Source organism: Pezoporus occidentalis, unplaced genomic scaffold, assembly GCF_034315485.1.
Source record: "Pezoporus occidentalis ecotype Australia unplaced genomic scaffold, CSIRO_AGI_Poc_V1 ctg206, whole genome shotgun sequence".
NCBI classification, from domain to species: Eukaryota; Metazoa; Chordata; class Aves; order Psittaciformes; family Psittacidae; genus Pezoporus; species Pezoporus occidentalis.
Genome location: NW_026913921.1, coordinates 784,806 through 799,022, shown reverse-complemented (window position 1 = coordinate 799,022; position 14,217 = coordinate 784,806). Strand labels below are relative to the sequence as shown.

General features: G+C 39.3%; 1 protein-coding gene across 3 annotated transcripts in view; it reads right to left on the bottom strand.

Annotated features, from left to right (window-relative positions):
* Nucleotides 1–9,157, bottom strand: part of LDAH (lipid droplet associated hydrolase) — a 126,790-nt gene extending 117,633 nt beyond the window's left edge. For 2 of the 3 annotated variants that reach the window (XM_062618901.1, XM_062618902.1), the window contains exon 1: nt 13–171. In XM_062618901.1, coding sequence (XP_062474885.1) covers nt 13–166 — 154 coding nt within the window. In that variant the 5' untranslated portion in view covers nt 167–171. Of the gene's footprint in view, nt 1–12; nt 172–8,992 lie in introns of those variants that run through there. The other variant, XM_062618903.1, reaches the window with a different exon arrangement.
* Nucleotides 9,158–14,217: the final 5,060 nt, after the last annotated feature.

The window sequence follows — 14,217 nt, the reverse complement described above, 5'->3', positions numbered from 1 at the left end:
AAAATTCCTTACCAGGAATAATCATGAATAAGAGCCTGGGTAGATTTTTACTTTCATCTTTTGAGAGGTCTTTCCAGGGCCCACACTTTAAGACATGGGTAGCAGCTCCGCAACAGTAGATAAATTCTTCATGCAATGGGACTGGCTCTTCTGACATGGACTTCATGTTTGCTATTAGACAGAATAAGATACTGTTAGATCAGAAAATATTTTTATAGCTGTCTCTTTACTATTATCACTTCTCATAGAGTAATTTCAGAAACCCCAGAACTACCCACCCCAAACAACTGACATCTCCAGTAAACAGAGGCCTGATTCAGTATTTGATGTTTGAATAGGTCTTAGAAGTCAATACCCACTACTACTATATGACAGAAAGGATCTTTCTGGTTTTGTCACGGAAACATAAAGGTAAAGAACTGGACAGTAAGATCTATTCTACCTTAAAGGCAAATTGTTTAAAATTTCTTATTCACACTCACCAACAAGATTTAGCTGAAACCTATTTGACCATTGAATAAATACCAAACAAACAGAACTATTGCATGAATGCCTTCGCAAGTTTACCTCAGGTATGGGAGCAACGTATCACTTAAAAACAACAAACCAAAAAAACCTCAGCAAAACCCAACTGGAATAAAACCCAGAACAAAATACTAGGGACCAAAAGGAACATGCTAACTACTAGACTACCTTCCAGCACTAGGTGGGCTCATAATTTTTAGTGGTGCATAACTTACATCTCTAGAGATTTTCTAAGGATTAAAGAAGGGGTCCATCAGTTAAACCCAATCAAGATTTGATCAATTCAGGCAAATATTTATGCTCACCTTTTTAACTTTTTTTAAAGTATTTGGTTATCTGCATGAAAACAGTATGCGGCCAAATAAACAAGGCATGTTCATTAGTTTGTGTGTCTGCCATATATGAAACTATTAAGCTATTGATTTGGAACTGGCTGATTGACCGAACTCCCATATCCTTCCTTCAGTAAAAAAAGCTACTTCATCAAGTGACTACTTACAAATTAAAATGTCATCAACGTGAATTACGACATGTACAAGCATCTGCACAAATAACCATTTACCAAGCACACATGTAGTTACCAAACACAGTCAGAAGCCCTTGCTGAGTATGATCACACATGCACATCACTCACAATGGTGCCTGGTAAGTCCACAAAGCTGTCTGTATCAACTTCAAGGGCTTTTTAAGCTCTTCAGAGTATTTCTAATCTTTTAAGAACCCCATTTTAGATTTCTGAAGCAACAGACCTAGATTAAATAGACTTGAAAAACTTGGATAAATTACTACAGGAAAGACTATGCATTCTTTATCCAATACATTGAATCACAGACCAATACATGAACATCTCTAATGGAAAAGCTATCCAAATTAAATATTTTCAATTTAATTAAATTTTAATTCAAGTTTAAATTAAAAAACAGGTAATGCAAAATAGACAGTTAATGTTTTATTTTGAATTACCAAGTATCACCTTGAAAAAAATTGAGTAAAATACAAATAGAAAAATGCTTCTGGAGGGAAGGGTGAAGTGTTGTTTAATACTTTCAACTACAACACAACTGTCTGGATGAAGCTTTTTCCCCCCCCACATCCCTAACCTCACCTCCCCCCAGAAAAGTTCATTTAATACCAAAGGAGACCTCTTTACTACTTCATTCATTATTCATCATGTAATCATCTTTAACTTACAGTGACTGGAGCATAAATAATTGAAATTAATTTTGTCAAACTATAATAAGTTATATTTTTGAATACATTATTCCTGCTTTTATTTCTTCATTATTCAAAGCTGAAATAAGGCAAGAGCAGCTCTGACAAAGAAACGCAGTTACATCAACAACCAAAGTAAACATTAAGCTTGGCATCCCTTTTCTGAGGTGTTTACAACACAAGAAGTAAAATAACAAGTCCTTACATAAGAAATGAGGTTTTATAGAAAGTTTCTCTCATGAACCAATAAAATCAGTTGTAAAGTTTAACTACTCCAACTGGAGTTTGCAACATAAGGTCATAAATTAAGCAATGAAAAAATACATAATAAGAACTTAGACATGCACTTGCACTTACAAACCAACATATACAATTAGGTTTTTTACTGCTGATCTGGACTCCACCTACTGTCATTGTTTCAGGTAAGAACAGATGGAAACACTTATCCACAAGAAGAAAATTACTTCTGCCATATCACTAAGTCTCTTCGAAGTCATCCTTGGCTCAAGTGACTCCAAAGTAAAAGAATGATAGTTCAACTAAGTTTCCTTTGCATACACTGTGCTTAGTTATGTGACTGTCCTGATAGCACATTAACTGCTCCATCCTACACTATTACTTGGACTTGTCATTTTATTAGAAAGACAACTTGGGAGTAATAAAATTGTCATCCAAAACAGTGTTTAATGAAGGAATTCTCACAAACTCGATCTAGAACTGCACAATGTAACTTGAGTCAGAGGACTGATATTTGGCCTACAGACTATGTAAGCACAAGACAGGACAAAAAAGTTGCTGTACTTTATCTGACAAATAATGTTGAAGCAGAGATGCAATGGTAATCACAAGGGCAAATGTAAGTTGCATAAAACAGAGGACATACAGGAACATACAGGAGAAAGGACTGTTGAAGCAGATTTGACGTACGAGATACCACAAAGCCGTAAGATATACATCCCAGGGTGTCCAGGGCCCTTGTTGCTTGGAACATCTAAAGGTCCTCCATTTGCCATTGCAACTTTACCACTCAGAAACATGCAGCACTGGAGTCATGGCAAGCATAAGTAAATTCAGGGAAGTTTCCCTGGTGTAGCTGAGAATCCTCTGAGGCTTCATACAATACCAGGAACTATAAATGTATCGAAAAGGAAAAAAGACATGACATTCTAAAAGTGGAATACATTTTATCAAACACATTTCAGCACATGGTGAAAGAGGGCCTACATATCATGTCCTGTCAATCTATTTAATAATACCCAGATCGTAACTTCCACTTTCAAAAAAGCATCACAAAGTATTTGTGAAGTGTTCAGAGCTACCAAAATGAAAATGACCCCAAAACACCGAGTTTGTTTTGCTTTGGTTTTTCTTCAAGTAACTTCATAAGCTTAACTAAGGCCAGGTATCCCACAGATTACAAGAAAGTGATAGCTATGCTGTTAGCAAGTCCCCAGTTTCCCAGTTAAGATGCAGACCTGATGATAAAACAAATAATGCTAATGATCTAAGAAGAAATGAGCAAGAAATTATTGCTTAAAGAAACAAATGCACTTAAGGAAGTAATGATGGTTTCCTTTGCGTGAAAATGAATAGGATGCCATAATCTGATGCAATACAGGGTATTTTCCAGAACAGAAAATGGGATTTTGTGAAAATGTTTAGTCCCAAAGGAAGAAAAAAATTGTTTATTTGCACATAGTATTGAGATATACTGGACAAATGAAGTAATTTCCACAGACAGCTTTCCCTCCAAATACTGCATTACAGTAATGGACCCAGAGTAAAATCTTGGGGAGTTTAAAACTGAAAACTCATGGAGGAATAAACAGGAAGTGGTAGACAGGAATAACAGGTGGATATAACAAATATCCTTTAAATATATGTTCTGAGATTAGACTACAATGTTAGTAAAACCTTGGTCAAATAAAGATAGAATATTTATGTGAGACAATATAAAAAGCTGCTTCTGAAGTACAATGCCTTCATGGTAAAGGAGGTTTCCATGGACAAAACTATGCCAGGTCCCTTCTGCCCAGCAAATTTCACAGAAACAGCAGACACACCTCAAGAGAATCTTGTAAATTAACTTTATCAGCTGCCTGCAGGAAAACCAGACAAAAAGCAAAATTCTACACTAGAAAATCAAAGAGGAATAAATCACAATTTGGAATGGACAGCATCAGACAATTGTCACAAATACGGTAAAATCTGTGAAGTATGTATTTTGTTTAGTTGTTTATTTGAATATAGACTATGTTGAACATCAGTATTTTGGGAGCCACTGGGCAAAACTGAAACATAACACCATGGTTACAGACTGGGTTACAATCTTGCTGAAGTTAGAGGTGGGAATGATATACCTGAAGAATGAGAGTCCATCATGCTAAGGTTTGGATGCAGAGGAAAGAAACATTAGTTGCCTTCAAACTTCAGCACATACCACTACCCGGAACAGAGCACATTAAAAACTGAACAGACATGTGAATTACATGGGAGAAGGTTTAATACAGCCTTTCACAAAGGACTGTTTCAATAAGAGAAATAGCAGAATACCTGCAAAAACAGTGAAAGAACAGATAACCAAGGACACATGCACAAGGAAGAAATTAAAAATGGTACTGAGAGAGAAAAAACATGCGCAAATAGGTTTGCTTGTCCTCTAAAAACAACAAACGCTCACTAAAGAAACATGACTCTTCTTTGCCATTTGATTCCTACTATCCATAGGGAAAATGAGAACTGTGCATCTTTTCAAAAGAGAAAAGGTCAAAGAAATATTTGACTCTGCAACTGCATGTTCTATATTCTTATTTTTTCTTCTAAGACAACAACAACAAAAAAAGCAAAGAAACAAAAAAGAACTGCAAGTCCCATATTTCTGTTGGACAAGCATTTAAGTCATATAGGTAATCTGGACAATATTCAATGAAACACAAAAATTCAAGAATTTAAAGTAATGGTAACCTATAGATGCATTTAAACCACAGTACCCAAAACTTAAGCATTTGAATAAGCTTCCATCTTGCAGCAGCAATAAGGACAGGCAAAAGCAGTAAAAAGCAACTGCTGCTTCATCTTATGTTAAATACCTCCTTTTCCACCTCCTATGAGAACAAGATTCACTACTCAGTGGAGAGCACTACTCTTTCTTTGTTCTTATTAAGTAAGGCAAAGCTCAAAGAGCATAATGAATACTAGCAAGAAGCAGATATCAAAGCAGGAAAGTATACAGCAATCCAATTAGCATCATGCTGTCCTTGATTTGGCTTCCCCCATCCTTTGCTGTGCTGTTCAGCATGAATCTCCTTATGGAACTACTCCTCATTTCTGTATGTTTCTTCTGTATCTCCATGTTTGCTGTTCTCCTTCAGCCTAACACATGCTCTGAATTCAAAACACTTTTTTCTTTTCTTCCTGCTTTATTATTTCAACTTGCATGTGTTCTTACTTCAACTGTTGATCTCTCCTTTAACTTAATGCTCTAGTGACTGATGGTTTTCTTGCTTTCCAACAAGGACGTAATTACTTTAAATACAGTAGACCAGTTTACTAGTCACAACAGCATTCTCCACTAATCTATCAACCTGTGTTTGCTGCTTACCACCTCCTTATTTTTTTCTGCAGCAGCTGTACGTTCTGCTGTTCATTTACTAACCTAAATGGACTAGGAAGGCACCGCAAGCAGAGACATGAAAACAGACTGTATGCAGCTCTGTGCAAAAGGCAAGGGAAATCAAACAGGAGAATCAATGAACAGGAGACATAAATGAGAGACTACAAACAATAATACCAGATGGCATCAGATCCCTACCTAAGTCACTACAGTCATATTAATGTGAGGCCTGGAGCCCAAGTCCTTCCCAGTAAGAAGCAATGAACATGTTCATCATTGTGCTCACCAAGTTGACAGGACAGTGAATTGAACTGTCAGGCTGGAGAAACTAGTGCAGTAGGCAAAAAGTTCCTCCCAGAACCAGTGCCGCAGGAAGGCTGGCACACGCCAGAGCTCTGACACACAGACCTACAACTCCAGTAACCATGCTGGAAACACTCCTAGCTCATTCCTCAGAACAAGAGTAACCATTGAAGTATCACTGTTTTGCTCAGGGACCCAGCTTCTCCCATCAAGATAAGGCTGCAAAACCCTGACAACACATGACCACATATAACTTACACACATGACCAAAGCCTGTGTTCATCTCGGGTACAAATAATAATCTAGCTATCGTCTGATACTCATTTCCAATAAATGATGCAATTTTTTTTGAGGGGCAAAATTTCATGGGTTGCATTTCCACAATAATTTTTTAATCAGTAAAGGTTTTGTTGTTTGTTTTTTGAGCGTTTTTTGGTTTTTGGTTGGTTGGTTTTGGGAGGGAGGGAGTTAAATTTTGGTGGCTTTGTTTTTTTATTTGAGTAAAGAATCTGTCTAGACAAAGGACAATGGGAACAGGATCTAAACAGAAGCAGGAGATGAGATAGGAAAAGAACCAAAAGAACAGCATGGCTACTGACAGCTGCAGGAGGAAGCAAAGATACTGAGGAAAGAAACAAGGATACTGACAAAAGAAAAACTGCCATACTTGGAATTGTAGCATCTCTGGTTAGACGTTGTTTTGACACATCAGGATTACCTAACACATGATAGATAACAAGGCACTTACCACACAGTGCACAGCTGCCTTAGGTGGCTGAGCAATCCTAGCTAGGTATGTAACAGTTCTCATTCATTTCACTAGTTGACTATTCTCAGGCTACTATTCTGGTGTGAAAACTTGAATTTGTTTCAAAATTAAGACACTGTTAAGCTCAGACCTTACATATTACTCATCTGTTTCCTTTTATAAATATTCTTTTTTTTTCAGAATTACTTCCTTCAGTGTAACCTGTTTACAAACCTTACTGGACATCTAAGTGTTATCATTCAAAGTGTAAGCTGGAATGAAATTTAGTCAAACATTTTGCTGAAAATTCATAGTATTACACAGTGGTTTGTCAAGAGCAGAAAAAAAACCTAGTTCTATTGCTATTAAGAGCATGTCAGATTTAAGCAAGCAAAAACTACCTGTCCTCCATAATCTGTACAAATGGATGCACAACACCATTAAGATTAAACCTTGAAATTCTGCTCTTAATACTTGGTAAATGTAACCTAGATGTTAACTGAAATGGGGACCACCCCTTTTTCCAGACAAAGTGCCCTCATTATAATAAATCACAATAATGGAAAAAAAAAAAAAGTAATTCAAAAGAAATCAAAGCTATCAATAAAAATCCCAGTAACAGCAGCGCTATTAGGAAGCTTTAGAGTAAATCTTCTCAAATTTTCTGGCAAGTTCTTTGGCTTGGCAGTCATACTGGGAATTTTGGTTTACTTTAACCCTTAAACAATTTATTGTAATTGCCTTTGTGAATCACATGAAGCAGATAAATTGGTAATAACCAATTATTGTCTCCTCTAATTTAAAAAGTAGGAAATACCAACTAGAAGTAGCAGAAAGACCATTTAAAACCAACAGAGGTGCCTCCCAAGTTAGTGGGTTATCTGACCCACAGACCTACTTGAGGCTGGATGTTGCAAACACTAGAGTTCCACATGGGTTAAATGCAAGGACGAGTTGGTGGAGAAGAAATTCACTGTGGAACATCAAGTTTTTAATACATATCTTCCAGAAAGTTCCTGAGCTGCACTTCTTTGCAGGCTGAGTGGATACTTACAGAGTGGGACTAGATTAAGAAGAATCATACACAGTTGCCTCTTTCATGGCATCTGTTCATGGTACTGTCAAAGATTCTTGAAAAATCACTGACTTCAACTGCTTTTACTCAATCCTTGTAGTACATGCCTTAATGGAAAATGTTAAAAGTTACTGCCATCACTTACCCAGCTCTGTAAATGTACAAACACTTCCCTCACTGGCGTCATAAGCAAGTACCACTAGAAATTAGGGAACTGCAATAATCCTAAGCAATAATTGAAGGTGTCTAGTCTCCAAGCCGCACAGAATATAAAGTCATACCCAGATTCTGCAACATGTCCATTCAGATGGACTCTCAGACCTTAACTGGATATCGTAGAGTCCCAGAGGGCCAGGTGTATACCGCACCATAAAAGATAAGGGCCTGCATCATTGAACTTACTCAAGTCTTCTGATGCAAATGCTTTATATCATACTTAAATCGAAAGAAAAGAAGCTGCTTCATCATTTTTGCAAAAGCAAAGTGTTACCAATAAGAAAGCCCCCAACAACTGTCATGCCTCAATGGTGCTTCACCATTATCTTAATTTCTTTAATGATACGTTTCCATGCCAGGATTTACACCACTTCCTAAACCTGCTGCTTACCTCCTGTCTGGTACAGGCATTTTCCCTCTTTTGTAGCAGCAACCTTCAAGCCTGTATTTCCTAACAGTGATGATGCTGTGGGACCAGCACAAAGGACAAACCTAACAGACAGAGTTCCTGAAGGAGGGTGTGCACACCTGCTAGACACTGCTTTTCCAAACCAATAATTCCTCTATTAAAAAACACTTCACTTATAAATCTCATATCACTTTTAATATCTAAGAATTTATATTATTTCCCTCATTTATAGGCCCTTCAGGCAACAGACATTTTCTTCCTGCGTGTTAACCTGCAGGTTAGAAAACGAGCATCAGCCAGCTCCAAGAGATGCTTCACAGGAACAAGGGCTGACATAGTGAAAAAAACATTACAAGTAGCATCACCGCAGTTATCTCCTGGAAAAGGAGACCTGGTTAGGACTAATTTCTTGAAGTCTCTTCTCCCAACCCAAAGAAAAATAAGCCAGAGTATGACCAAAGTATTGCTTACCACATGGGCTGTATTACTCCACCCTTAATCCTACGCCTAGAAATCACTAACATTACGAAGTAAACACGGTTCTGTGCACCTGAGTTCCGCAGAGCTGTTACACAAGGCCCAGGGGGACACTTCACCCCTCAGCGGGGCGCCGTACCCGCCCCAACACTGGGCTACCGGCTGCCGCAGTGCACGGCAGCGTTGGGTGTCGCCACCTGGTTCGGCGAGGCTCGTTCACAACTCAGACCCGTTACCACTCGTCGGGCAGGGGATGAGAAGGGAGGGGAGTACCCCGCGGCAGCCCTGGGGGGGACGGCCGGCCTCGCCACCGCCCGCCCTCCGCGGGACACAGCCCCTCATGCTGTCCCCGTCCCGCCCAGCGCCCCGAGGCGGCGGAGAGCGCAGAGACCGCAGCGCCGCTCAGGCACATACCTTCTCCCTTCGCAGGCTCCCCGGCACCCAGAAGAGCAGCAGCAGCGACGGAGCCGCCGGCGCCAACGACGTCTAGCCCAGACCGGGCGGAAGCAGGCGGCGAGGCCGTACGGCGCGGCGGCGGCAGGGGCGGGCACAGCCAAACCGCTCCTTCCGCCTGAGCCTCGCTGGGTGGGCTGAGGAGAGCCCCGCCTCCCGCCGCCGCCCCGCTCTGAAGGGGTAGTGGTCGCTTGTGCCCCGTGAGGAATGGGTTTTCTTTTGGGTTGTTGTGTTAGTCTGAGTTGTGGCCTTTGCCGCCGCCCCAACCCCCGGCGAGGGAACCAGTGAGACCGGCACTAGCCGCCGGCGAGGAAAGGGGGGAGCAAGAGCCGGGTTCCCCCGGGGCGCACCTCTTAGGGATTACTTTAGGTTTCTGTCATTAACGCTTGCCCAAACCTCACAGTTTCTTTGGGAATTCTGGCAAAGAAAAAAAGAAAAAAAAGTATTTTCAACGAGCAAAATAAGGTGAGATGCTTACAGAAAGCAGAGAAAGGGGCAGCAGAAGGACAGACTTGCCCTTCCACGTGTTTGATGTTGCTTCTAAATGAGGAAGCTGGACCTGGGCACCTGGAGTAACCACAGAAACACAAGCTCCGCCCCCCCCCAAAAAAAAAAAAGAAAAAAAAAATCTGATTATTAACTTCCAAAGATATGAAAAGTAGCAGTGAATCCTTTCTCAACCCACCAGGATCCTGCTATGGTGCCTGTATGTTCATTAAATAAGTGAAAGGATCCCAGGGAAGAAAAGGCTGTAACGAAAAAATCTAAGACCCATGCTTGTCAAAGAGGTCCTTAGGGAGGTTTTCATGCTGAACACTGCTTTTTAGAGAAAGGTGTTGAAGAAGCTGTTTCCAATTGAAATCATGGTAGAAGGTAAACAGAAAATAAACTGAATAATAGGAAATTGGCAACTTCAGATGGTGTTTATCCAGGAGTTATGGAGGGACTTGGGCATGAAACACTTGGACTGCTGGGTGTGCCATGTAACCACGTGCTACAGATGGCATTGGAGCACTCCCTGGAGCAACCAGGGAGTGCTGCCTGTTGCCAAAACCTGAACTGCTCCAAGAGGAGCCCCTAAGATCAATGGTATGTTGATCAAATCAGTGGGAATAATAATGAAGACAAGAGCCAGTGAACAGGAATAAGAACGATGCACCAGAGAACCATCAGCATCATTTTTCATGGCTCATCGTGGCTCAGAAGTCTGTGTGAGTCTCTGGAAGAGCCAAGTGACCATACCTGGCCACAGTAAGCTGGGTCAATTAACTTGGATTTCCAAAAGGCGTTTGGGCAAGAGCTGTTGTCAAAGGTTCTTCTAAGGAAGAGTCAGTGGTTGTGAGGTAAAGGTTAGAGCCTTCAGATGGATGGACACCTGGTGAAAAGGAAAGGTAAGAATCAATTATGATCTTTTTCGATGGATTTTTTTAACATGTAGGGTTGTAGAGGAATTTGTGTGAACATAGTCATAGTCTTTTAAATATAAATGTAAATAGTCTGGTAAAGGGAGGATAGCGTAGTAGTAAAACCTGTTGTTCATATTGAGTTGTTCAGGTTAGTAAACATAATTGTCAGGTTGAGAAGGACCTTTGAATTCCTAAGGATAACAGTAAAATGATAGACATGTGTTAACACATGAGCTAAAACTGAGTGTTTAGATGGAATAAAAAGCTCTTAACAAATGATTGCAGTTCATGAGTGAGACCTTGGAGTCACAAGAGATTCTGTGTGAAATCTCAGTGCTTAGTGCTTCTGGCTGTCAAAGCCAAGTAGGATTTAGTAACCATTTGGAAATGAATACCATAATTCTCCCTCTGTAATGGTGATGTATTCACTGCTTTGATGAGGTCTGCACCCACCTCTCAGAAAGGGCACAGTGAAGCTACAAAAGATCTGGAAAGATGTGACAAAGTTTTTCACAAGCCTGAAATTCTTCCATGGAAAGCACTAAGTAAAATGAATTCGTAAGACAAGCTGATGGGAGAAGGAGGTTGGGGAAATAATGACAAAAGCCTATACAATGGTTTTTGAAACCAAGTCAAATTCTTAATTGTAATTTCTACTGCAAAACCTTTTCAGTATAAGCTAGCTATTTGTTGTTTCTGTCTCGGTATTTGTAATGTGCTTTTCTTGGTAGGTATTCTTTGTGAATTACAGCTAAATTTATTAATTACAGACCATCTGGGTGTTGAGTGTACTGAACAAAATGAAAAATGAAAGTAGAGGTTAATCAAACCAATGTCTATGCTAAAAATCCAATAATACTGCAGAGGAATGTAAATCAATAAAGCAGGTGAAATGGATGTTTTGAAGGAGGCATGTTTTGTTTAATAGTCTATTATCTTAGCTCATCACTTGCATAGCCTCTGTGTACTCAAAGGTGACATTAGACAATCATTCCATTCATCTCCATAACTGATTTTTAGATATGAGTTTTCATCACTTACAACCTTCACATAAGGGGAAAAATCTTCATAATCCCTTAAAATCATCAGTTCTCCAATTTCTGAACTTATTTTTTAAGGTAAATTTCCATATCTGATGTAGGAATCAAAGATTTTGAATCTTTGCAGCATTCAAATGTTTCTTCAAAGATTCATTGACATTCAATCTGGAGAATGTATTTTCAAATGACAAAGTGTTCCTGATTTCTGTTTCTATAATTCATAAGTTTATTACTGAAGTGGAACAATATATGTGTACACATACATATGTATCACTAAGACACACCTCACAATTTATTATTTTCAGCAGGTTATCTGTAGATATGAAACCCAGTCATTTTTAAGCTCATGCCGCAAGAGTAGCCTACAGGAAGATAAAAGAATTCAGTGATTCTTTTACAGTTAAAACATTAGTCTTCATGCTGTTAAAGCACAGTATTTTTTGAGAGAGCTTACTAAAAGTAGAGTTACAATAATGGTGTATAGGCTTTGTCACAGGACACAGATACAATTCCATTTTAAGAATTTTGTTTGTCTGCAGTGTCTAATATTTTAAATTACCCGTTTAATCAGTAGGAGAAAAAAAAGGGGTTTCTCTGTATCTTTATGTCCAGCTTCCATGACAGTTTTTATTTATATACAGTCCTGGTTTGGGGGTTTTTGTTGCTGTTTGTTTTTTGTTTTTTTTTTTTTTAATTATGTTTCCCATTCTGTGTACACATACTGCACTAAGTAAAGGGAGACATTTGCCTGAACTTGGAAGGCAAACAGTAGATTGCAACATTTGGATCCTGAATAGATTTTCAGTAGTATAATTCACTCCCTCAGGATTAAATATCTCAAACCTCTACATAACCAGGGCCTTAAAATTAAGAATTTTAAAATATTCATGGTTCACATAAGTATTTAGATTGCTCATGGAACTAGATTTCATACATTCTCATTTCGTCTGAAGATAATTTTTGAGAAGTATGTAAAATAAATTATTTGTGGTTTTCAAATTACTTTTATTATTATTATTACATAGCAACTGGAAATGCATGTATTTTAAAAATTAAGAATTAGAAGTGATGATCTAGAAATAGTAAAATGTTTCAAAGTATTTGCATCGTCAGTTCCCCAAACGTGTAATCCAGAAATTGAAAATGAATAAAGTTCTTTCAAGTAGTGGTAGTTAATGTAAGAAAGGGAAAGTAGGAAAAGTAGGGACTTTTTACAAGGGCATGTAGTGATAGGCCAAGGGGGAGTGGCTTTAAACTGAAAGAAGGTAGGTTTAGATTAGATACGATGAAGCAATTCTTTACTGTGAGGGTGGTGAGGCACTGGAACAGGTTTCCCAGAGCAGCTGTGGCTGCCCCATCCCTGGCAGTGTTCAAGGCCAGGTTGAATGGGGCTTTGAGCAGCCTGGTCTAGTGGAAGGTGTCCCTGCCCATGGCAGAGGGGTTGGAATTAGGTGAGCTTTAAGATCCTTTGCAACCTTTTGTATGACTTTGTAGACTGCAACCTTTGCAGCCTGTTGTATGATTCTGTTATTGTTTCACATCTCTATAGGAAAAAATGGACTTGACAGAGTGTTGATTGGCTTATTGTACCCATATGTGTGGGCACATGTGGGCCTTGTGATATGCATTTGCATATGTTCATGTCATAAATGGCAGCAATAATACTTTATTATATATTCCTGTATCATAAGACTAAAAAAGCTATGTGATTCTTTTTCTAAGTATATAAAACCAAGAGTACAGCAAACACAAAACACTGAGTATGTGAATGGCCTTACATAAAGCAGTGGTCCCAGAACTTCTGAGCAGACTGCTTATACAAACAGGCCCCTTGAAAACAGCTTAAAGCAGCTCACATACGTGAAAATTTTGATAGACCAGGGTAGAATAGAATAAGTACATGTGAGGGCCAGTTTAACTGAGAGATGGAAAGAAAAAAAAAAGAATAATTGATGTCATTAATGTCATGTAAGCTTGGGTTAGTACTTTAAAAGGTCAGATCTGCAGAACTTCCCTGGTTACGTTTTTACTGCTACATAAAACAGGACCAGTGAGTGTCCTTCAGTGCTGGATCACTGCTTGTCCAGACCAGTTAAATGTTAACCTGTTTTGGGCCTCTTTTGAACAATCCTGGGTGCAGTGCAGTGCAGGGCTTGCACCAGAAGCCATGCTCAGTAGGCAGGATGGAAAAGGGCTCTGTGAAATTTGGTATTCTTCACCTCTTTGGTCTTCCAAAGCTGACCTCACAGGTTTCACACTGTATCGCATGCTACATAGAGCATAGTTTTCATGACATGGAGATATCACAGGACTGTAATACAGACTTTGTATTTTTCAGGCACTTACAAACGAAAAAGAAACCTACACACTATAACAATTATGTCCAATGGCTGCAGTGGTACCACCCAGGTCCAAAAGGAGACTTGGGCCAAGTACTAAGATGTGTAGATGTGGCCAGACTGTGGCTCCTTGTCTAGTTAAAGGTCCCTGGTGCTATTGCATTTAACTGCAGGAGCATGGCCTCTGACATGGCCCGGTTATGAACATTTTATATAGCCATGTACCAGGAAAGCCTTGAGGAAATATTGGTGTTGAAACAAATAAACCTGAGATATTTTTGCTGGCAACAAACAAGAAGCACAATGGCATTCAAACAAGTTTGAGAAGTTGGTAGTATCTCTAAGCACCAAATAAATCTGCAGGAGATAGGTTCTTCTGGCCAAGGCCCTGGAGGCCATCT